This window comes from Aotus nancymaae, unplaced genomic scaffold, assembly GCF_030222135.1.
Source record: "Aotus nancymaae isolate 86718 unplaced genomic scaffold, 86718_ANA_hifiasm-v0.15.2.pri h1tg000014l, whole genome shotgun sequence".
NCBI lineage: Eukaryota > Metazoa > Chordata > Mammalia > Primates > Aotidae > Aotus > Aotus nancymaae.
Window position 1 is genome coordinate 73,575,300 of NW_026988425.1, and position 24,352 is coordinate 73,599,651.

A 24,352-nucleotide genomic window follows, 5' to 3' on the forward strand; every position below is an offset into this window, starting at 1 on the left:
TCATTTGGGTGGAGACGCACACTGAAGGCCTGAGAGAGCAGCTACATCTGAGGCCATCTGGGAGTTGAAGAGAATGTGGGGAAGTTCATAGGGCACAATGTCACCACTGGGTATGGCAGTCTCTGTAGTGGTGCTGGGCAGAAATGGAGCCTGATGGCCAGGCCTTCACTGTAGGTGTTATGAAGCCTTTGAAAGAGTCCCAGCAGCCAGCGGGATGGGAAAGCTGAGATGGGGTAGCAGGTAAGCAGGCAGAGGGCGCAGCACGGCTAGAGCTGTGAGGAGTCCCAGTGGCTGCAGTGGGAGAGGCCCGGGGCCACCTCTGCCACCAATGCTCTACTCCAACTGCTCTCGTACCAGTGGGCCCCAAAACCTAAGGGCCTCACCACCCTACCAACTGTAGGCCAGAAATCTCAGGCAACCCTGATTTTCTCTTACATTTCCAAACCATTAGCAAGACCTGTCAGTTCTGCCCCACGACAGAGTGCAAATACATTCTTCCTCATCCTCGCCGACTCACCTGGGTCTCAGCACCTCATCTCTCACTGGACAACCTCCAGGGCCTCTGACTGCTCTCTGCTTCCATTCTGCACATGTCCCTCTAAGCCATTCTCCACTGGCAGCCAGAGCTGCCCCGTAACTGATGAAATGAGTTCAGCTCCTCTCCTGCTTGTAAGCACATCTGTGAATTTCCTCTGCACTGGAATAAAATCCAGACTCCTTAGGGTGTTCTCAGAGCCCTGAGCAGCTGGCTCCCCTCAACCCCGCCCCTCCACCCTTCCCGCAGTCCACTGTGATTTACTCCCTGTGCTTCAGCCCCACTGACCTCCTTTCTGTTCTGGGGCAAGTCCAGATCTGTCCAGCTTTAAGGCTTTGCTGTTCTATTCTCTTTGCTCCTGACTAGCCTATTTAAAAGTAAATATCACTTCTACTTTCCCTGAATAATATCCTGCTTATTCTCTTCTTTGCACTCACCCCACCTATGATGATTTTGTTTTGTTTCTTGACTGTCTGCCACAAATGAATTAGAAACCCCCACAGGACAGAACTGTTTCTTTTGCTCACTTTCATATCATCATTGCCTAGCGCAGTGCCTGGCACTTAGTAGGTGATGGATGAATTCTGTGCTTCCTGCTTGGGCTAGAAGCCAATCCTAGACTGTTTAACTGATCTAAGACGGCACAGTGGTAGATGTGAGGCTGGAAAACAGGGCCAATTAGAGCGGAGGGGATGGTGGGAAGGAACTTGGGCAGCAGCGAAGTTGAGAAGCCAGATTCCCTCAGCCTTATGGTATCTAGCAGCCAGGGTTCCCTGGGAGAAGGTCCTTGTGGACCCATACCTGCCAGGATTGGAAGTGTGGTCCTCTCACTCAACTGCTCATCATATGCTGATGGGTAAGTTGGATCAGCCAGCAAGGATCAACTACAAAACGAAAAGACGTGTGCTTCCTACAATCTGTATGTGAGATGCTCCTGCTGTTTGCAATACCCTCTGGCTACAGAAGTGGAGCCCACAGTGAGGCTGTCTGAATGCTTGAGCTTTTATCCCAGGGAGAAACATCCCGGCTGCTCTGGTTCCTCATCTCTCCCTAGTGATCTCTGAACAGAACAGTTGAGTATGTTATGATAATGCCCAGAACATGGAGGGAATTGAAAACATTTAAAACGCTTTGCAAGTGAGCCTCGAATTTCTTTTTGTTCTAAACTTCTGTCCTAATGGTTGCACAAGATATACTGACTTATAAAACCATGTTCGGAAACTAAATACTATCTGCTTTGGTAGACACAGATAACCCCTTACAAACAAACATCTTCCCAGCTTTACTTATTTACGCCACATGTCATCATGTGTGCAAATAACAAGTCAAGCCTCTTCTGAGTAGGGGTTACAGCTGCAGAGAATGCTTATGTAACATTTGGGGCCTGCCAGGTAACAGGGAAATGTGAAAGCCAAAGCAATGTTCTGACTGCACAGCTTTTAAAAGACTTTTAACATGCAAGAGAGATTTAGTTTAGTCATGAGGAAAAGTGATTTCATTGCAAGCCTTGATTCTGGGTCTTCGGAGAGCATGGAACAGCCATTGCCAGCCTTTCACTGAGACCTTTGTTTCAATTTCACAAACAAGGTTACCAATTAAGGCCTAATGGTGAAATTCAATGCCTCTTTGTGTCCTGGCAAGAGAAAATCAGAGTCAAGGAAGCAGGAATTCTTTGCTTCACTAAATCTTGGAGTCTGTATCAGTTCTCTTCAAGGAATCAAAGCAAGGACACAGAGGAATTTCAGTTTCAAGATCGCTTTCCTAGTCTCGACCAAAGTCTCCCCAGGATTATCTGCATGAATCATCCTTTGTTGCTCAGATACAAGGGCAGTGTTGGAACTCTTAGAATAAATTAATAACTAATTCTAAATTAATTAGAATAAATTAGTTCCTTCTAGGAACTAATATATGGATGACACTTCAAACATTATATTTTGAGCCAGATGCCCACTCACACATCACCCTCATAGGGAGGAAGACCGAGGAAGACCTTTGAAAACCTCCAGTGGTCACGTGGCTGTATACGGAGACCATTCCCTCCCCTTCCTCTTGGCTCTGTTTCCTAAGATTTATCCTCTCAGACTCTGACTTGAACACATGTCAGTGGAAAGGCAATTTAAGGAAAGGAAAAGATCAAGATATTTGGGTCAATCCCAGAAAGGAATGTACTTCCTGTTAGCTTAGGAAGACCATGTCTGGCTTATGTTCAGGCCCATACTGCCTGGAAAGAATCTGGGCAGAGCTGCTTTGACTTTGGTGAGTTCTACAGTAAACCTCTAGAGTGACGGCATTGCCTCTCTCTAGTTAGAAAGTGGATTTGAGGGTGTGACAGTAGATAAGATAGCCCAAAGGATGTATGCTGGTGTTGCCTGCCGCATGCAAGGACCAGGAAGCACTGGTGCAGCTCCTTGAAGAGCCGCTATCTATTCTCGGAGGGATACTTACAGAATAACCTGAAATCTAGTAGGACAGCAAAGTTTACGTGATCAGATTTAATGTTGGGTCTTTACAAGTCCCCAGGACAACTTCAAGAAATGACCAATTTGTCTGCTCTTAGTAACTTATGTTGTCTTTAGAATTAAAAGAATTGTTTGCAGATATTAGCATGGAAGAACTAATCTGATTCCCTGGGCTAATGCAGATAAATAACTTCTCAGATGTTTTCAAGGTTTTTGATGCTTTCAGTGGGGACATTCAGGTTTAGTAGAAACTTCCAAATGATGGTTCAACTTTTTGGGAGAGTTGTTTATCCTTCACTGGATGGCCCAGGTTTTCAGCTACAGCATTCCACATCAGCAAGTTCTTTGAAGCAATCGATCCATCTAAGCTTGAAGCATCTTCCAGCTGAATCTTGGGAGCCTTCCAAATGTTAGGGAAATCCATTAATTTTACTTTTTTTTCTTTTTTGAAATAGTTTCACTGTATCACCCAGGCTGGATTGCAGTGGTGTAATCTTGGCTCACTGCAACCTCTGCCTCCTGGGTTCAAGTGATTCTCATGCCTCAGCCTCCTGAGTAGCTGGGACTACAGATGCATGCCACCACACCCAGCTAATTTTTTGTATTTTTAGTAGAGACAGGGTTTCGCCATGTTGGCCAGGCTGATCTCAAACTCCTGGCTTCAACTGATCTGTCCACCTCAGCCTCCCAGTGCTGGGATTACAGGCATGAGCTACCGTAGCTGGCCCATACACTCTTTATATGGGCATCATGAACATCAGAGAGTAAGTACTGAGAGGTACCTGCTCTTTTGTTCTCTACTCAAAGAGCCACATTGCATAGCTCCTACTAGGTAATACTGTAGGGTTAACTGGCCCTTCTAATCTTGGGGCACTAGCAGACCCAGCAGGGTTTCTGTATGTGCATGTTTATCCTGTTTTTCATCATTTGTTGGTAGTTTAGTGCTTGTATTATAAATAAGTATATAAATATTATTTAGATTTATACATGCTTTCTCCATTTTCTGCATTTTAGGCTCTCCTTTTGCTGTCATTTCCTTTCTTTCTCAAGCATATAGTTTAGTAATTCCTTTGTTATTGATCTGTTTTTTATCAATATGTTTTTTCACTCTCATTTTTGAAGAAATGGTTAGACTAGTCCCCCAGTTCTAGGTTAATAGTTATTGGTTCTAAAAATATTATTTACCTGGGCTCATTACTGAAAAATCAGCACGTTTGTCATTTCTTTGTAGGTAAAGTGTCTTTTCTTTCTGCTTTTCACATCTTGGTCACCGATAATCTGTAGTTTCATTATTATTTGTCTAGGTGTCAATTTTTTGTTTACTTAGATTATGTTATGCCTCTTGAATCATGGATTCTTGTCTGTTATCAGTTCTAAAAATGTCTGTTATCCCTCTTCAAATTTGACTTCTCTGTTTTCTCTATTCTGTCTTTCTGGGACTTCAATTTGATGTGTATTTGAGTTTGACATTCTACCCGTCATATCTCTTAATTTATATCTATTTTCCATTTTTCTCATTTCTCTGTGATATATTCTTAGTAATTTCTTAAGATAATATCTTCCAGTTCATCTGTTCTATGTTCAGCTGTGTCATAATGTGTAGTTTAATTTGGTTCTTTCAAATCAGCTTGGTCATTCTTAATAATCTCTTGTTGCTTGCTCATAATTATGATTCCACACTTAGTTCTTTAAACATTCAATCTAGGGCTTATTTATATTATTGTTTGACAGTTCTAAGCATCTTCAGTCATTAGCAGTCTAAATCTGTTATTTCTTCTGTTGACTCTTACTCATTGCACCTCTCTGTGTGTTTGGTGATCTTTAGGAGTTTGTTCTTTCATCTTCATCTGTAGTAATCCAGGGCCTAAACTCAATGTAATTTCCTCAGAGAGCTTTTAGGCCTGCTTCAGTTGGGAGTCAGAGGATGGGGTCTGCTGACTTTGTGCCACTTCAACCTCTTTCAAAGGTCCTACTCCAATGAGGGAATCCCAGTCTCAGCCCCCATCTCCATTGCTGGCATCCCAACTTTAGCAGAGTGGGAGGGTGGTCCTCAGAAATTTCTCCTACCTTTCAGAAGTCCAGAAATCCATCTTGTTCAGGGTCTAGTTGTGGTCTAGTGGCAAAGTTCAAAAGAGCACCTGGTCTGTCAAACAGCTGGAAGAAGACATCCTCTGCTGTGGTTTATTTTTTATCATATTAACAGAAAAGGCACAGAGTTCAGAAAGTTCAGCATTAATGTCTAAAACTAACCAGATTTTCCCAAGCATTATGAAGAAAAAAAGCAAGAAATAGAACACACACACACACGCACGCACGCACACACACACGCACGCACGCCTACCTCCCGGAAAGAGGGGCTGGGCTATGGCTTCTGCAGTTTTTCTCTCTTGCCTGTTGACCTCTATACTGTGGCTCAGGGTCATCCTATGAAGCTATCTAATCCAACTTCTTTGCTTTCCAGACACTCATCCAAGAGGAAGGATGGCCAGTATCTTTTCTAAGTTGCTAACTGGCCGCAATGCTTCTCTGCTGTTTGCTACCATGGGCACCAGTGCCCTGACCACTGGTTACCTGCTGAACCGGCAGAAGGTGTGTGCCGAGGCCCGGGAGCAGCCCAGGCTATTCCCTGCAAGGTAAGGCCCCTTGGCTTTAAAATAACTTCAGGCCAGGCATGGTGGCTTTCACCTGTAATTCCAGTACTTTGGGAGGCCAAGGCAGGTAGATCATGAGGTCAGGAGATCGAGACCATCCTGGCCAACATGATGAAACCCCATCTCTACTGAAAATACAAAAAAATTAGCAGGGCATGGTGGCGCGCACCTGTAGTCCCAGCTACTTGGGAGGCTGAGGCAGGAGGATCACTTGAACCCGGGAGGCGGAGGTTGCAGTCAGCTGAGATCGTTCCACTGCACTCCAGTCTGGCAACAGAGCGAGACTCTGTCTCAAACAAAACAAAACAAACAAAAAACCTTCAAAGGCCAGGAAGAAATATGCTTTCCCCTGCTCGAAACTGTTAGCAAGGTTCCTTCTTTTTGCCTTTGAGGATGACTAAGTAAAATGGACAATCATTTTGAGACTAATTAAGCCTGTGGCCCATGATGTATACAAAGAAGTGTAGCATCATCGCTCTTGCCTAGAGCTTGCAATCCAGTTGAATATTATTAATTCAACTGGGATAGTTAACATTTGTGGAGCACTTTTATATATGACCAGCACTTTACATGGAGTATCTGTTATTCATCTTAGCTTGTGATGAAATGAAGGCCTATGAAAATTAAACAGTGCTCAAGTTCACGTAGCTACTGCAGCCAAATGCAAATCCAGGCCCCCTAATTCCAGAACCATGCCTCTGTTGTAGTACTGATTTTAAGTATCAGCTCTAAAGGACATTGCAGATGGGAAGTGGAGGAGTGGCGTGAGGGGGTAAAAATGGACGTTTTCTCAGCTCTTGGAACCCTGCCATAGATGAGACACCACACGCTGAGCAGAGTTTGAGTGGCGTGCAGAATTCCTCTTATGCAGGTGTGGAAATCAGGATCTGAGGGAATCAATCGCCAGCAACCACCATGTACCTTGGGAATTCCTGAGGTGACATGACCTGTATTTGAGGCTGTGGTGGTCCTCAATCTCCTACTCCTCTACCAGTACATACCCCAGGGTGAAATAGCACCCAATTTTATTTCTATTAGTCCCACAGATATTTACTGAACACTGGTTTCAAGAGCCAGGGACTGTTCTCAAAAAGGCAAAATCCCTACTTTTGTAGAGTTTGCATGATAAACAAAGGACAGAAATAGATGGATTTCTATGCAGTTCCACCTGCAGGCTTTCTCTACACTACTAACCTACGGGACCAAAATGTGGCTGTTGATGTTTTACCAAAACTTCTGGGTGCGGGGAAATGGAGGCTGCATACAATCTCAATTAATTCTCGTATTATGTTCACTTTATCCCTTTTTATATGAGCCACAGTTTGTGGGCTTCTACAGCAAGCATCATGAGATTCTTAGGGCCAGGTCCCTTTCTCTGGGGCTATTTTTCGAAACCTGGCTTACTCCTTTATGACTCCTGGGCAGTTCTAGCTAAGTATCCCTGTGCCCACTGGCTGAAGGGAGCCTAGTGGAAGGATGGGCAAACACCAAGTCCTTCCATTGGCTCCTTTCCTTGAGGGCTGCTGGCTGACAGCCTGCCCCCGTCCCCACACAGCGCAGACTACCCAGACCTGCGCAAGCACAACAACTGCATGGCCGAATGCCTCACCCCTGCTATCTATGCCAAGCTTCGCAACAAGGTGACGCCCAATGGCTACACCCTGGACCAGTGCATCCAGACTGGAGTGGACAACCCTGGACACCCCTTCATAAAGACTGTGGGCATGGTGGCTGGTGACGAGGAGTCCTACGAGGTAAAACTGTTGGCTGCTGGTTCCAGGGTGGGAGGGATGCTCTGGATATGACTGAACTGCACAGTCCTGGGGTCCTTCTCTTGTCTATGGGGCTTTTTGCCTTCTCCGGAAGGGCTCCCATAAAGGGAAGCCAGCTCTGGAAGAATCATCTTGAATGCTTTCTGAAACAATGAGGTCTATAGCTTCCAGGGACAAGGCTTCCCTTGCTGCTGTGCTAGGATCCCTCCCTGTGGAGGAATGAACTGCATGACAGAACTCTCTGAGCTTGTCAAGGGGATGAGTGGTACAGAAACAAAATTGTACGGTATGTATTCACCAATAAGACATTAGAAGCTGATGTGTTTGTGGCTGAGCTTTACTGGGTGGGGTCAATCTTTAGGAAAACGAGGACTTCTCTTATTACGACTTCTATTACTGAATTCTCTATTACTGACTAGGCAATTACTGTAAACCAGACTATTGAATTCACCAAGTCTCTTGGATAAACCCCCCTATGATCTCACCATCCTCATCCTCCGTGCAGAAGCACAGAGTGGTCAGCTGGAACAGAATGCAGCCACCTTGCATCCCCTCCACAGAGTAGCCTCTCTGCCGAGGCAAATGCCTGCAGTCCTCCTCCTTCAGGTCCACCCTTTTGGGTTCTTCTGTTGCAGCCAGAGAAGAGAGGGAGCCATCTTGGAAAAAAAACACAACTTGTGGCTCATTTACATACAGCAGTGTACAACCCTGGGTCTAGTTTGGGTCCCAAGCTAGTGGTAGCTCTCTGGACCCAAAGCCCTCCCCACTTTCCACAGCTCCTAAAGTCTGCAGGGTGCTTTGTTACAACTTCTTTTAACACTTTTTTTTTTAAACAAAGGATATGCCTGAAATTTTGTTGTTGTTTTTAAATAAGATTTTGCACTAGATCGTTTGGGCTGGGGAAGGTCCTCACAGGGTGAGAGTTCCCTGCTTCGCCCTAATTGCTGCTGTGTACTTTCTTCTGGCATAGCCAGGTTTTCAACAAATTTAATATGTGGCTTAACCTTTAGAAACTGACTTTCCCATGTAAAAATACAAAAAATTAGCTGGGCATGGTGGCGCGTGCCTGTAATCCCAGCTACTCAGGAGGCTGAGGCAGGAGAATTGCCTGAACTCGGGAGGCGGAGGTTGCAGTGAGCCGAGATCGCGCCATTGCACTCCAGCCTGGTTAACAAGAGCGAAACTCCGTCTCAAAAAAAAAAAAAAAAAGGAAACTGACTTTCCCTTTGAGCATAAAACTGTAGCCTCCGATCTGGTAGCTTCTTGTAACCCACAAAGGCAAACACGTCTAGGAAACCCTTTAAATTCCTAACCATGAGAATTTTCTTGCTCGGCCTGATGGCAGTGATTTTGGCAGAACACTCAGGGGGAGGGTAAGATGGCAGGACTCAGCAGCCCCACCCTGTCTCAAGAGGCAAGATGCCTCCAAAAGGTTTTCTCTCTTGTTATTATCATTAACCAATCCATTCTTACATCCATTTCCTATATGATAGTCCCAAGGATGTCAGAGGAGGGAGGCATCAACTTTGGCTTTTAAGATACAAAGAGCAAGTGAACGGAAAGGTCTTTGAACAGTAGGTGAACCAATTAAAGAGGAAACATGCATTTTCCCTCCTGCAGGTGTTTGCTGACCTTTTTGACCCCGTCATCAAACTGAGACACAATGGCTACGACCCCAGGGTGATGAAGCACCCAACTGATCTGGATGCATCCAAGGTAGGCTCCAGCCTCCTTCTCCTTCCCCATGAAGCCGGCACTCCAGAGCCCAAGGGGAGGAGCCCTGAAGAGAAGGGCTCCCCACCCTGAGTCAGATACCCTTGGAAAGTGCTGTGACTGCCCTATCACAGCCTCCCCGCTGGAGGGCCACAGAGGAGAGGTTAGGAAGTTCCCGAAGTCTGTTTTCTTTAATAAATACAACTAGGAAAGGTCGGTCATTGGGAAATTTAAATGTTTTCCAAAGCTATTCCCTTTTTCATCCCAAACCACCCGGTTAGGGTCAAGGACCTCAGACCACACTATATAAAACAGCTCTAGTCGAAGGCCCCTGACCCAAGACTTCCAGAATGTGTCCAACTTATGGATTGTGCAGTTGCGCACAGTGCCTGAGGGTCACCTGGGAAACTGCAGATTGGTGGATTGGAACCCACTGTGGCTGTGGCAGGACCGTGGTCGGAGGCTGGCCGCAGTGACCCCACACTCTGCTTGGCAGATCACCCAAGGGCAGTTCGATGAGCACTATGTGCTGTCATCTCGGGTGCGCACAGGCCGCAGCATCCGTGGGCTGAGCCTACCACCTGCCTGCACCCGGGCTGAGCGGAGGGAGGTGGAGAACGTGGCCATCATGGCCCTGGAGGGCCTCAAGGGAGACCTGGCTGGCCGCTACTACAGGCTGTCTGAGATGACGGAGCAGGACCAGCAGCGGCTTATCGACGTGAGTAACAGATGGAGATCCCTAGAGAAGGACTGGATGCGGGGCTCTGACCTATACAGGAAAGCCTCTCCTGGTGCTCAGCTCAGTCCTTACCCTGGCCGAGAGCTTGCTGGGCTCAGCCCAAGGGCATCTACTTGTTCACTGTAAGAAAGAAAGATGAGGCCTTACATTGTACTTGTCAAGCCACTGAAATAGTCCATGGATAAAATCTGCATAGGAAGCTCCAATATGGAGATGGTGCCTGTGCATGGAGGGGGCGGGAAGCAGGGTAGAGATTGAATGGAGGATCTCCTAGCTTGTTCATAAATGGGAACAGTTAGGTGTGAAGATCCTGTCTGTGCCCAGAAGATGGTCTCCATTATCACAGCCAAAGGAAATTCCAGGTAGGAGGCGTGCCCTGACTCGTGTGGTGCCAGCCTCTGCATTTCCTGCTGGGGTTGATTCTTGCTGCTTCCACTGTGTCCACCATGGCTTCCTTCTGGCACCAGAGTGCACAAAACTCAAGTCCCTTACTTATTTTCACCTTAGCATAGCTAAAACAAGATAGCACTTTCAAAAGTAACTTTTAACTAAACTCTAAAAACAGGCAGAAACAAAATTTTGTCATTTCAAAAGATGCAAATGGTAAGAAATATGCCTCATGTCCAAACCAGACTGGCCAACTATATGGCCTATGGGCTTCAGTCTCCTGGTCTCTGTGGCCACTAGGCCAACTATTCTCCCGCTAATAGTTCTGTAACTATTGTCCGTTACAGAACAAGCCCCCCTCCACCTCAAGTAGCCACCCTGGTTTCCTGCTTAAGGGAAACTGCTGCTCCCAGGATGGTGGCAGTTCACAATCCTCTCCTGGCTGATCTCTCCTCCTTAGAGACTGTAGGACTCCTCTCCCCACATCCACTTGGTTTCTTACCTCAGTGTAATCATATTTGAATATATGGTTTCCATATGTCCCATCGTAGAGTACGTGTGTAGCTATGAAAGAAAGAGTGGTATACACACTGCAAAAAAAAGTTAGTCTCGACTTTGACTTTGATATGTGGAGTAGTACATTCCAGTGGTTAAAACACAAGCCTGGGAGTCTTAAAGTCTATACTTGACTCTATATTCTGCTGCTTCCTACAATCACCCTATTGGACAAGTTGTATGATCACTCTGAATCTCTGTTTTCTTCATTTATAAAATAGAATAACACTTATTTCATAGAGTTGTGAAGATTAAAGGAAATATAAGCCTGTGATCTAGCGCCTGGCACAGTATTAATGGTAGCTATTTTAATTTATTGATCATTATTGTACATCTCTAATACTTTTTAATGAAAGAAATAATAATACATGAAGCAATAATGCTATAAACAGAGAATGATCACTGTGTACAAAAGCCTTTTCGGGACAGCACCCCTCATTCATTGCTCATTCAGCTATCGCATAGGGTTGGTGTTGGTAGTGTATACCCACTTCATAGTGATTTACTGAGTTCCATATGGACTAAACCAGCGTTTTCCAACATTAGCTGCACACTAAAATCACCTGAAACAGTCTTTAAAAAAAACCTGGTGCCCAGACACAGTCTAGAACAACTAGGTCAGAATCTCTGGGGCTGGGAAGTAGGCATTAGTTTGTTTAAGCTCCTAGGTTATTCTAGTGAGCAGCCAAGGCTAAGAACCACCACCTAAGAGACAGCAGCCATTAGAATTGAGTTGGAACTTGTTCACCTGCCACTTGCAGTCCTGCTTGATCTCATCAGTCTCTCCTCTCTGCTTTATCCCTTTTGACCTACAGGACCACTTTCTGTTTGATAAGCCAGTGTCCCCTTTATTAACATGTGCTGGAATGGCCCGTGACTGGCCAGATGCCAGGGGAATCTGGTATGGATGTAGCATTTTCACATTTGCAGTAACTGTAGAGGATCTCTTTGAGATCACCTGCTTATCCTAACCTGGAGTTGCTGTGTACTGCAGTTGACAGCATGCCTTAAAAATTGTGTGTGTGTGTGTGTCTAAGTATTGTGATGTTACTAAGATGTGTAGAAATGTGATCTGGTTTGCATGAATTATGCCTGAGAAAAAAGGCTACCTTTTTAAGAAAAAATTTACTTCATATTATTTGACCTCGCAGACAATCTGTTTCATGACATTAAAAGAGCAAAACATAAAAAATATCAAGGATTTAAGAAAAACCCTGAAAGAACTGATATCTAGTATACACATATTTTATCTTGGCCAACAGTCCTCAGCCCATTTTGCCTCTATACCCTGATGATAGGTTATTATGAGTGAGTGTACCTGAAGTAGTGGAAATAAAGGTGTTCACGAGCAGCCGCTCAGTAGGGATGGACAGGCAGGATCTATGGTGCAAACGTGTGAAATGCTGTATACCTTAAACATCTTGGGTGGAAGGTAACCCCTCCCCCTTTGTAAAGCACAAGATTTTGGTTGAATCTTTTAGGAGACAAAACATTCTTGTTAGTATGAAAGCCAATGTTATATAGTTGAATTACTGTCATCCTAGTCAGAGGACCTGGGGGAATTATATTCTTGTTGGGTAAAAACATGACATCTTTTATGGTGACAGTTGGTCTTATTCTTCCTTCTGTCAAGGTAACATTATTTTGTCATACTTTTTCAGGCACAGTTAAGAGATTAGGGCCATCTAGGAAATGAGGAAGGTGAAATGAAGCAATCAAGCTAGGGAGGTAATGGGAATTTTCATGTGTTGAAACAAATGCAATTAACACTCAGCACCATATTTCTCTCTTCATTAGGCATAATTATGATAAGACATTTCTCATCTGGATAAATGAGGAGGATCACACCAGGGTAATCTCAATGGAAAAAGGAGGCAATATGAAACGAGTGTTTGAGCGATTCTGTCGTGGACTAAAAGAAGTAAGATGTTATCTGAGATTTCTGGATATTTATTCAAATAAAATTACCGTATTTTTTGTTCTTGAAAGACGACACTATGGTAACTTCCAAGATGGGGCTAATTTTTTTTCTAGAGATCAAGGTTTTTTTTATTGAGATGGAATTTCGTTCGTTGCCGAGGCTGGAGTGCAGTGGTATAGTCTCAGCTCACTGCAACTGCTGCCTCCTGGGTTCAAGTGATTCTCCCACCTCAGCCTCCAGAGTAGCTGGGATTACAGGTGCTGGCCACTATGCCTGGTTAATTTTTGTATTTTTAGTAGAGACTGGGTTTTACCATGTTGGCCAGGCTAATCTCAAACTCCTGACCTCAGGTGATCCACCTGCCTCAGCCTCCCAAAGTGCTGGGATTACAGGAGCCAGCCTGAAGGCATTTTTTGAAGTGGAACTTTCAAGGTAGTGCTTCAGAAAATAGGTGACTTTCTCTCGTTATTAGAAAGCTATTATGTTTTCCTCCCCATTCCACTGTGGTTTGGGGAAGTCTGTGGATCATTATTTCTTTTTTTTTTTTTTTTTTTTTTTTTAGACGGAGTTTCGCTCTTGATACCCAGGCTGGAGCGCAATGGCGCGATCTCGGCTCACCGCAATCTCCGCCTCCTGGGTTCAGGCAATTCTCCTGCCTCAGCCTCCTGAGTAGCTGGGATTACAGGCACGCGCCACCGTGCCCAGCTAATTTTTTGTATTAGTAGAGATGGGGTTTCACCATGTTGACCAGGATGGTCTCGATCTCTTGACCTCGTGATCCACCCGCCTCGGCCTCCCAAAGTGCTGGGATTACAGGCTTGAGCCACCGCGCCCGGCCATTATTTCTTTTTTGATTTATTTAATATGGCTCTGAGCTATTCTAAGCAGAGAGACAACAGAGAATGTAGCCTGATCACAGACTTAGCTGCTGAGAATTCCTATATTCTCCTACTCTCTTGGCATGAAAAATAATGCCACCAACTAACATTCAGTGAGTGCTTAGTGCGTGCTAGGTATTGTGGTGACTGCTTTACATCAGGGGACCTCAACCGCCGGGCCTTGGACCTGGTACCAGTCTATGGCCTGTTAGGAACTGGGCCGCACAGCAGGAGGTGAGTGGTGGGTGAGCAAACATTACCACCTAAGCTCCACCTCCTGTCAGATCAGTGGCGGCATTAGATTTTCACAGGAGCACAAACCCTACTGTGAACTGCATGTGTGGGATCTAGGTTGTGAGCACCTTATGAGAAGCTAATGCCTGATGATCTGAGGTGGAGCAACAGTTTCATCCCAAAACATTCCCTCCCCATGGTCCGTAGAAAAATTGTCTGTCTTCCAAGACACCAGTCCCTGATGTCAAAAAGGTTGGGGACCACTGCTTTACGTGGTTCATTTAACTTAATTGGACCATTTTAATAGTCTGGTAGGAGAGGTATTTTCTGTTAAAGGAGTACTATAAATTTATCTTAATTTCATTCATGCCAGAGAAGGGTATACATCTCTCTCCCTGGTGTTGGGGATGTGCTGAATGAATGGATGTTGGAAAATGCTGTCATTTGTTCACTGTGGTTCTACTTGTAGGTGGAACGGTTAATTCAAGAACGAGGCTGGGAGTTCATGTGGAATGAGCGCCTAGGATACATTCTGACCTGTCCTTCAAACCTTGGAACAGGACTACGAGCCGGTGTCCATGTTAGGATCCCAAAGCTCAGCAAGGTACTGTTATGTGACTGACTAGTGGCCCCGATGGGCCAGGATCAGCTCAGATGTGACTGCTTTGTGGAGGGAGAAAACATAACTGCCCATTCCTTAACTCTATTTTCTCTACCTATAATATAAAAATAATAAGAAAAAGATGGTAGCTTCGAGAATAAGACCTTTAAATTTTTCCTCATGTAACAAATCGGGATAGGTAGGCTATGCTCTCTCTGGTTCTTTCCATCTCCTTTCTCTGTCTGTCTCTCCTAGTTCAAGCAGTTCTTGAACTTGAGTGTGCATGAGATCACCTGAAGGACTGGGTAAAACACAAGTTGTAGGTCCCACCTATGGAATTCGCATTTCTGACAAGTTTCCAGGGGATGCTGAAGCTGTTGGTCAAGGGGCTACACTTGGAGGAGCGCTGTCTGTCTTAGAGCACTGTCCCCATTTCCATGGTCACAGTCAGGCCCCATGTTCCAGCTTGTGGGAAGGGGAGACAGCATATAGAGATTTTAGTTCTGGGCCTGGAAGTGGCACGCACACGATACTTCCATTTGTTTCATTATCTAAGAACTTGGCCAGTGGTCACTTTCTAGCTCCCATGCTAGAAGAAGAAGAAAAAGATTCTGGTGGGCAACGAGTAGTTTCAGCACCCAAAATGAATCAAATACTTTAAAACAATTCTAGAAAATGTGTTTCCTACCAAAAAAAAAATTTTTTTTGTTCAAAATTTAAAAGCTAAGAAATTTAAGTGATTTAACTTCATAATTTTAACAATGACAACTGTTATGTAAACAAATAATAAACACACCAATGCTGGCATCTTGGCACCAAAAACCAAATGATATGGAAGTTAAGAACACAAGTTTCAGCCAGGCACAGTGGCTCACACCTGTAATCTCAGCACTCTGGCTGAGGCGGGAGGATCACTTGAGCCCCAGAATTCGAGACCAGCGTGGACAATATGTGAGACCTCATCTTTACAAAATGAAAAAAATTAGCCAGGCACAGTAGTGTGTGCTTATAGTCCTAGTTACTCGAGAGGCAGGAGGATCCTTGAGTCCAGGAGTTCCAAGCCAGAAGGGAGTGGGGGCCAATATTCAACATTCTTAAAGAATTTTCAGCTCAGATTTCATATTCAGCCAAACTAAGCTTCATAAGTGAAGGAGAAACAAAATCCTTTACAGAGAGCAAATGCTGAGAGATTTTGTCACTACCAGGCCTGCCTTACAAGAGCTCTTGAAAGAAGCACTAAAAATGGAAAGGAAAAACCAGTACTAGCCACTGCAAAAACATACCAAATTGTAAAGACCATGGATGCTATGAACAAACTGCATCAACTAATGGGCAAAACAACCAGTTAGCATCATAATGACAGGATCACATTCACATATAACAATATTAACCTTAAATGTAAACAGGCTAAATGCTCCAATTAAAAGACAAAGAGTGACAAATTGGATAAATAATCAAGACTCATCAGTGTGCTGGATTCAGGAGACCCATCTCACATGCAAAGACACACATAGGCTCAAAATAAAGGAATGGAGGAAGATTTACCAAGCAAATGGAAAGCAAAAAAAGCAGGGGTGCAATCCTAGTCTCTGGTAAAACAGACTTTAAACCAACAAAGAACAAAAAAGACAAAGGGCATTACATAATGGTAAAGGGATCAATGCAACAAGAAGAGCTAACTATCCTAAATATATATGCACCCAATACAAGAGCACCAAGATTTACAAAGCAAGTTCTTAGAGACCTACAAAGAGACTTAGACTCCCACACAATAATAGTGGGAGACTTTAACACCCCACTGTCAATATGAGATCAATGAGACAGAAAATTAACATGGATCTTCAGGACTTGAACTCGGCTCTGGACCAAGTGGACTTAATAGACATCTACAGAACTCTCCACCCCAAATCAACAGAATATACATTCTTCTCAGTACCACATCATACTTTTTCTAAAATTGACCACATAATTGGAAGGTAAAACACTCCTCAGCAAATGCAAAAGAATGGAAATCAGTCTTTCAGTCCACAGTGCAATCAAATTAGAACTCAGGATTAAGAAACTCACTCAAAACTACACAACTACATGGGAACTGAACAACCTACTCCTGAATGACTACTGGGTAAATAACGAAAATAAGGCAGAAATAAATAAGTTCTTTGAAACCAATGTGAACAAAGATCCAATGTGCTAGAATCTCTGGGACACAGCTGAAGTAGTGTGTAGAGGGAAATTTGCAGCACTAAATGCCCACAGGAGAAAGCAGGAAAGATCTAAAACTGACGCCCTAACATCATAATTAAAAGAACTAAAGAAGCAAGAGCAAACAAATTCAAAAGCTAGCAGAAGACAAGAAATAACTAAGATCAGGGCAGAAGTGAAGGAGAGAGCTTCAAAAAAAAAAAAAAATCTAGGAATCCAGGAGCTGGTTTTTTGAAAAGATTAACAAAATAGACTGCTAGCCAGACTAATAAAGAAAAAAGAGAAAGGGCCGGGCGCGGTGGCTCAAGCCTGTAATCCCAGCACTTTGGGAGGCCAAGGTGGGTGGATCACGAGGTCAAGAGATCGAGACCATCCTGGTCAACACGGTGAAACCCCGTCTCTACTAATACAAAAAAAATTAGCTGGGCATGGTGGCGCATGCCTGTAATCCCAGCTACTCAGGAGGCTGAGGCAGGAGAATTGCCTGAACCCAGGAGGCAGAGGTTGCGGTGAGCCGAGATCGTGCCATTGCACTCCAGCCTGGGTAACAAGAGTGAAACTCCGTCTCAAAAAAAAAGAAAAAAAAAGAAAAAAGAGAAAAGACTCAAATAGACAAAATTTAAAAAAAAATGATAAAGGAGGTATCACCACTGATCCCACAGAAATACAAACTACCATCAGAGAATACTATAAAAACCTCTACACAAATAAACTAGAAAATCTAGAAAGTATGGATAAATTCCTAGACACATACACCCTCCCAAGACTAAACCAGGAAGAATCAAATCACTGAATAGACCAATAACAACTTCTGAAATTGAGGCAGTAATTAATAGCTTACCAACCAAAACAAGCTCAGGACCAGACGGATTCACAGCCAACTTCTATCAGAGGTACAAAGGGGAGCTGGTAGCATTCCTTCTGAAATTATTCCAAACAATAGAAAAAGAGGGACTCCTCCCTAACTCATTTTATGAAGCCAGCATCATCCTGACACCAAAACCTGGTAGAGACACAACAAAAAAACAAAATTTCAGGTCAATATCCCTGATGAACATCATTATTTTAATTATAACGATAAAATACTGGCAAACTAAGTCCAGCAGCACATGAAAAAGCTTATCCACCATGATCAAGCCGGCTTCATCCCTGGGCTGCAAGGCTAGTTCAACATATGCAAATCAACAAACGTAATCTAGCGCATAAACAGAATCAATGACAAAAACTACGATTAATTCAACAGATGCAGAAAAGGCCTTTGATAAAATTTAACACCTCTTCATATTAAAAACTCTCAATAAACTAGGTATTGATGGGACGTATCTCAAAATAAGAGCTATTTATGACAAAGCCACAGCCAGTATCATACTAAATGGGCAAAAGCTGGAAGCATTCCCTTTGAAAACAGGCACAAGACAAGAATACCGAGGTCTCACCACTCCTATTCAACATAGTATTGCAAATTCTGGCCAGGGAAGTCAGGCAAGAGAAAGAAAGAAAAGGTATTCAAATAGGAAGAGAGGAAGTCAAAATGTCTGTTCACAGATGACATGATTGTATATTTAGAAAACTCCATTGTCTTACCCCAAAATCTCCTTAAGCTGATAAGCAATTTCAGAAAAGTCTCAGGACACAAAATCAGTGTGCAAAAATCAAAAGCATTCCTATACACCAAAAATAGCCAAATCATGAGTGAATTCCCATTCCCGATTGCTATAAAGAGAATAAAATACCAAGGAATACAACTTAGAAGGGATGTGAAGGACCTCTTCAAGGAGAACTACAACCTACTGCTCAAGGAAATAAGAGAGGACACAAACAAATGGAAAAACATTCCATGCTTATGAATAGGAAGAATCAGTATCGTGAAAATGGCCATACTGCCCAAAGTAATTTATAGATTCAATGCCATCCCCATCAAGCTACCATGGACTTCCTTCACAGAATTAGAAAAAACTACTTTAAATTTCATATGGAACCAAAAAAGAACCTGTATAGTTACCACTGACTTTCTTCACAGAATTAGGAAAAACTACTTTAAATTTCATATAGAATCAAAAAAGAGCCCCTTTAGCCAAGACAATCCTAAGCATAAAGAACAAAGCTGGAAGCATCATGCTGCCTGACTTCAAACTACACTACAAGGCTACAGTAACCAAAACAGCATGGTACTGGTACCAAAACAGAAATATAGACCAATAGAACAGAACAGAGGCCTCAGAAATAACACCACAAATCTATAACCATCTGATATTTGACAAACCTAATAAATACAAGCAATGGGGCAAGGATTCCCTATTTAATAAATGGTGTTGGGAAAACTGGATAGCCATATGAAGAAAACTGAAACTGGACCCCTTCCTTACACCTTATACAAAACTTAACTCAGGATGGATTAAAGCCTTAAACATAAGACCTAAAATCATAAAAACCCTAGAAGAAACCTAGGCAATACCATTCAAGACATAGGCATGGGCAAGGACTTCATGACTAAAACACCCAAAGCAATGGCAACAAAAGCCAAAATTGACAAATGGGATCTAATTAAACTGAAGAGCTTCTGCACAGCAAAATAAATTATCAGAGTGAACTGGCAACCTACAGAATGGGAGAAAATTTTTGCCATCTATCCATCTGACAAACGGCTAATATCCAGAATCTACAAAGAACTTAAATTTACAAGAAAAACCAACCTCATCAAAAAGTGGGTGAACAATATGAACAGACACTTCTCACAAGAAGTCATTTAAGGGGGTCAACTAACATATGAAAAAAAGCTCATCATCACTGGTCACTAGAGAAATGCAAATCAAAACCACCATCGATATACCATCTCATGCCAGTAGAATGGCAATCATTAAAAAAAAAAAAATCACAAAACAACAGATGCTGGAGAGGATATGGAGAAATAGGAATGCTTTTACACTGCTGGTGGGAGTGTAAAATTAGTTCAACCATTGTGGAAGACAGTGTGGCGATTCCTCAAGGATCTAGAACCAGAAATACCAATTGACTTAGCAATCCCATTACTGGGTAATATACTCAAAGGATTATAAATCATTCTACTATAAAGACACATGCAAATATGTGTTTACTGCAGCACTGTTCACAATAGCAAAGACTTGGCAGCAACCCAAATACCCATCAATGATAGACTGGATAAAGAAAATGTGGCACATGTACACCATGGAACACTATGCAGCCATAAAACGGGATGAGTTTATGTCCTTTGCAGGGATATGGATGAAGCTAGAAACCATCATTCTCAGCAAACTAACACAGGAACAGAAAACCAAATACTGCATGTTCTCACTTATAAATAGGAATTGAACAATGAGAACACATGGACACAGGGAAGGGAATGTCACACACTGGGGCCTGTCAGGGGGTGGGGGGCTAGGGGAGGGGGACAGCATTAGGAGAAATACCTAATGTAGATGATGGGTTGATGGGCACAGCAAATCACCATGGCACATGTATACTTGTGTAACAAACCTGCATGTTCTGCACAGGTATCCCAGAACTTAAAGTATAAGAAAAAAACGTTAAACTGTTATCTTACTATATGTCTTTTCTAAGTAAATGTACCAATGATCATGAATCGATTTTTGCCTCTTACCGCATTTAAGTATTATCCCCTTGTCCTAGGACCCACGCTTTTCTAAGATCCTGGAAAATCTAAGACTCCAGAAGCGTGGCACAGGTGGTGTGGACACTGCCGCGGTTGCAGATGTGTACGACATTTCCAACATAGATAGAATTGGTCGATCAGAGGTAATGTCTCTCTCACTTTCCTAACATGAATTAACAAAATCAGCCTGAGAGAACAGAGAAAAGGAGCCTAAACAGCCTTACCATTTTCACAGAATTCGAGACCTCCTCTTCACCCATCGAGTCCTGAGTTATGTTAGCTTTTCATTCTGTAATATTATTCTTCCATGGGAAATAACTGTGTAAAGGTAAACATAATGTGAGCTGAGAATTTACAGGCAAGTATAGGAATTTACAGTGGGGCTGTTGTCATTGACCTGCCTTAAGAGTATTCCAACAATCTTCAGCAAGCAGGAACTCTATTATGCCAAAGGACTGAAGTATTTTATTACTTTAAAGTCAGAACATCTGTGCTATCCCTTGGAGGGTGACAAAATAGTGGAATTTTCTATTGATTCTGAATTTTCTTTGGTGAAGGCTACATGCTATCATCTTTACTTTGGTGTTCTTAGATGCTTGATGGTATCTGCGCTTTTATTTCTTAGGCTAAAGATAGCAAATATGTCATGTGCCAGGTCTAGATAAGTTTGTGTTCATAAAATCCTTAGGATTCTGTGAATAGATAGGATGAAAAGGATTCATAGACTATGTGTGGCCCTGAAACAATGAGGCAAAAAGATCACATATAAGGAACATGCAGCTGAACGCTAAGCAAATACTGATCGTGGTAAGTTATACCAGCTTATCTGGATGTGGTCTCATTGGACAGATCATGCCCATCATTAATTTAAAAGCCTCTTCTCATAACAAAACTCTTAATGATTCAGTGACTGGTTATTAAATCTATGGATTATCAAAGCTGTCTTCTTCCTTACCAGTTTTTGAGTATTTCACTGCCTATTGATATCCCACCCATACAGTGAGGAAAAGGAAAGGAAGAAACACTCCAAACAGTTAGATCAGCCTGTGTGCTATCAGCTGTGGTAAAGTACTTGAGGGACAAGCAACTATAATACCACAACCTCTGAAATTTACTGAATAATGTGTGATGTAGTGAATAAAGAAAATCTGGGAGTCTATCCCTGTTGATTCTAATATTAACTAGATACTTATTACTGGAAGACCATGTAGTTAATGCTTAAATTTTCAAGTCTAACTATAATAGGCAGTCATAAAAGTGAGCAAGGGCCGGGCGCGGTGGCTCAAGCCTGTAATCCTAGCACTTTGGGAGGCCGAGGCGGGTGGATCATGAGGTCAAGAGATCAAGACCATCCTGGTCAACATGGTGAAACCCCGTCTCTACTAAAAATACAAAAAATTAGCTGGGCATGGTGGCGCGTGCCTGTAATCCCAGCTACTCAGGAGGCTGAGGCAGGAGAATTGCCTGAATCCGGGAGGCGGAGGTTGCGGTGAGCCGAGATCGCGCCATTGCACTCCAGCCTGGGTAATGAGCGAAACTCCGTCTCAAAAAAAAAAAAAAAAAGTGAGCAAAGTGCCAAAAAATAATTTTAAAACACCATTTATGCCAGGCGAGGTGGCTCACGCCTGTAATCCCAGCACTTTGGGAGGCCGAGGTGGGTGGATCACGAGGTCAAGAGATCGAGACCATCCTGGTCAACATGGTGAAACCCCGTCTCTACTAAAACTATAAAAAATTAGCTGGGCATGGTGGTGCGTGCCTGTAATCCCAGCTACTCAGGAGGCTGAGGCAGGAGAATTGCCTGAACCCAGGAGTCGGAGGTTGCGGTGAGCCAAGATTGCGCCATTGCACTCCAGTCTGGGTAACAAGAGCGAAACTCCGTCTCAAAAAAAAAACAAAACACCATTTATTTAACCCAACAACCCTGATAACCATTGTGAACATTATTCTAAATGGCCCTTCATTCTTTAAATCTACTTTAAAAACTTTAAAAATTGTTGTAACACATATTTTAGTATTATAACCAAATACTACTTATGATTTTTTCCAATGTATTATATCATGAGCATTTTCCCAAAATATTAAGTATTCTTCAAACACATGATTTTTAATCACAGTAAAGATAATCCATTGTCTATTTAATGTTTTCCTGATTTTATGTTTGACCATCTGTATATATAATTCTAATCACAACTCTGGTTATTTAGTTAGAATATACTTCTAGGAAAGGAATTGTGGTTTAAAAGCAGGGGACCCTATTTATGACCAAGTGTTTTACCAGATTTATACCAAGATAGAGTCCTACTGGCAGTGAGTGACGGACCCATCTCATCACACTCTCACCAACACTAGAAGAGACCAAAGGGACAAGTAGAAAATACGTTTCTTTAGTTAGTAGTGACTAACTTTCTGATTCAACCCTCTCTTGGGGCCTAAGTTTCCTTATGCATATAAACAGACAGGGAGGCAGCTGGAATCTGTGATGCCTAAGCACTAACATTCAATGATCCCTTCCACCCTTGCCATTCATTTTTTAGCTGTATCATGTATTGTCTGGAATTAACTAATTTCTCTCTGAATTTGGGTTTCCTTGGGAACAGTGCAAGTCATTTGCTTAGGAGGGGATCCCAAGGGGAAAAAAATTATAAGTAGATGTGCTCTGGTTTAAGGAAAACCAATATTTGGAAACCAAAGTTCTAAACATAGTTTTTTAAGAGCAGGAATTTTAGAAAGTATATCTTAATTTGCAAAACTTCTTTTCATTAATAAGCCTGCCTAGCCTAGTACAAACATGATTTAGCTGCCAAACATTTGACGTTACATAATTTTTCAGGAAGACGCCCACTGTGTAAATGATGACATCTGAACTACATTGGCATATCCAGTGCTCAGATAGATTAGTGACAGGTCAGAATTCAGATCCAGGCCAAAGAACACCACAAAGGTGGCACTGTGGTGTCTTACTTCTAGACAAACTCTCACATTTTATAGCAGATACTGATAGGAAAAAAAGTTTGAGATGCCAACTAATGCTTTTCATATAGTAAAAAAAGCTTTCACATACAAAGTAGTACCCCCATCTTAACTATGGAAAGACTGAGAGAAAGCCTTAAAGTATCTCTACCTTCCATCTCTGAGAAGGAAGAAATTGTTGTGAAGTCCATCTAAGTGGCAAGTTCTCATTTATCCCAGTGTTGTTCCTGTTAATCAATGCCCTGCAGGTGTCTTCTATTCAAATTAATAATTCATCTTCTTCACTGTCAAAGGTGGAGCTTGTTCAGATAGTCATCGATGGAGTCAATTACCTGGTGGATTGTGAAAAGAAGTTGGAGAGAGGCCAAGATATTAAAGTGCCACCCCCTCTGCCTCAGTTTGGCAAAAAGTGAACTTTCCCTTTCCCAATTTATAAATAATCTGTCTGCTGGTATGACAGACATAAAGAAATTTCTACTCTGAGAGTTTTTGTACAGTTGAAAAAATGTAAAATTGTAGGTCTTGCCTATCTTTACAATAAAACTCTCCTTAATACATCTTTGCTTTGTTTCTCTGATTTTTAAAATAATACTAGGGGCAAACACATCCAATTACAAGTAGACAAGGGGCAAAATATTTTAAGACAATGATAAAACTAATATTTGTAAGTTTTGATTTTGCCACAACTTACATACACATCTAAATAACCCTTTGGCTATCTAGATGTTTGTCAACCCTTTCAGAAATCTCTTAGGGACACCATTGAAAGGTGAGGAATTAATATAATAAACAATTTTCTGGCAAATGAAGCAAAGGGAACTATTTCTCTTGAAAGTGTGGAAATAAAGACTAGAGGCTACTTATTTATTCAGAGTTTGCTATCACAAGGGAGTCAGCCATCATCACTTGCATTTGGCAGAGACTCAAAGGCAGGCAGAGACATGAGAAATCTATGGTAAAAGAAAGGGGAAGCTTCAGGTATGCCCTGATTGGGGTTTCAGTCATGGGGACGTTGGAGACAGGCTACCTAGAAGTGGTATATGCTATGTGATTAGTTGTTTGGGAAGCATATATGGTTTTATCTAATTGGTACTGAATTGG

The 24,352-nt window shown here is 42.6% G+C and overlaps 1 protein-coding gene and 1 long non-coding RNA gene across 3 annotated transcripts in view; one reads left to right on the forward strand and one right to left on the reverse strand.

Moving 5' to 3' along the window:
* CKMT2 (creatine kinase, mitochondrial 2) overlaps positions 1–23,808 on the forward strand; it is a 35,871-nt gene extending 12,063 nt beyond the window's left edge. For both annotated transcript variants that reach the window (XM_064376091.1, XM_064376092.1), the window contains exons 2-10: positions 5,456–5,627; positions 7,201–7,399; positions 9,038–9,133; positions 9,627–9,848; positions 11,627–11,712; positions 12,609–12,732; positions 14,314–14,448; positions 20,296–20,421; positions 23,545–23,808. In XM_064376091.1, the coding sequence (XP_064232161.1) occupies positions 5,476–5,627; positions 7,201–7,399; positions 9,038–9,133; positions 9,627–9,848; positions 11,627–11,712; positions 12,609–12,732; positions 14,314–14,448; positions 20,296–20,421; positions 23,545–23,664 (1,260 nt within the window). In that variant the 5' untranslated portion in view covers positions 5,456–5,475 and the 3' untranslated portion in view covers positions 23,665–23,808. The remainder of the gene's footprint in view (positions 1–5,455; positions 5,628–7,200; positions 7,400–9,037; positions 9,134–9,626; positions 9,849–11,626; positions 11,713–12,608; positions 12,733–14,313; positions 14,449–20,295; positions 20,422–23,544) is intronic.
* Positions 4,527–23,808, reverse strand: LOC105734667 (uncharacterized). The gene is made up of 4 exons (XR_001111587.3): positions 23,403–23,808; positions 20,503–20,596; positions 7,903–8,073; positions 4,527–5,168 (listed from the first exon to the last, which is right to left on the reverse strand). It is a non-coding gene; the product is annotated as an uncharacterized LOC105734667 (long non-coding RNA).
* Positions 23,809–24,352: the final 544 nt, after the last annotated feature.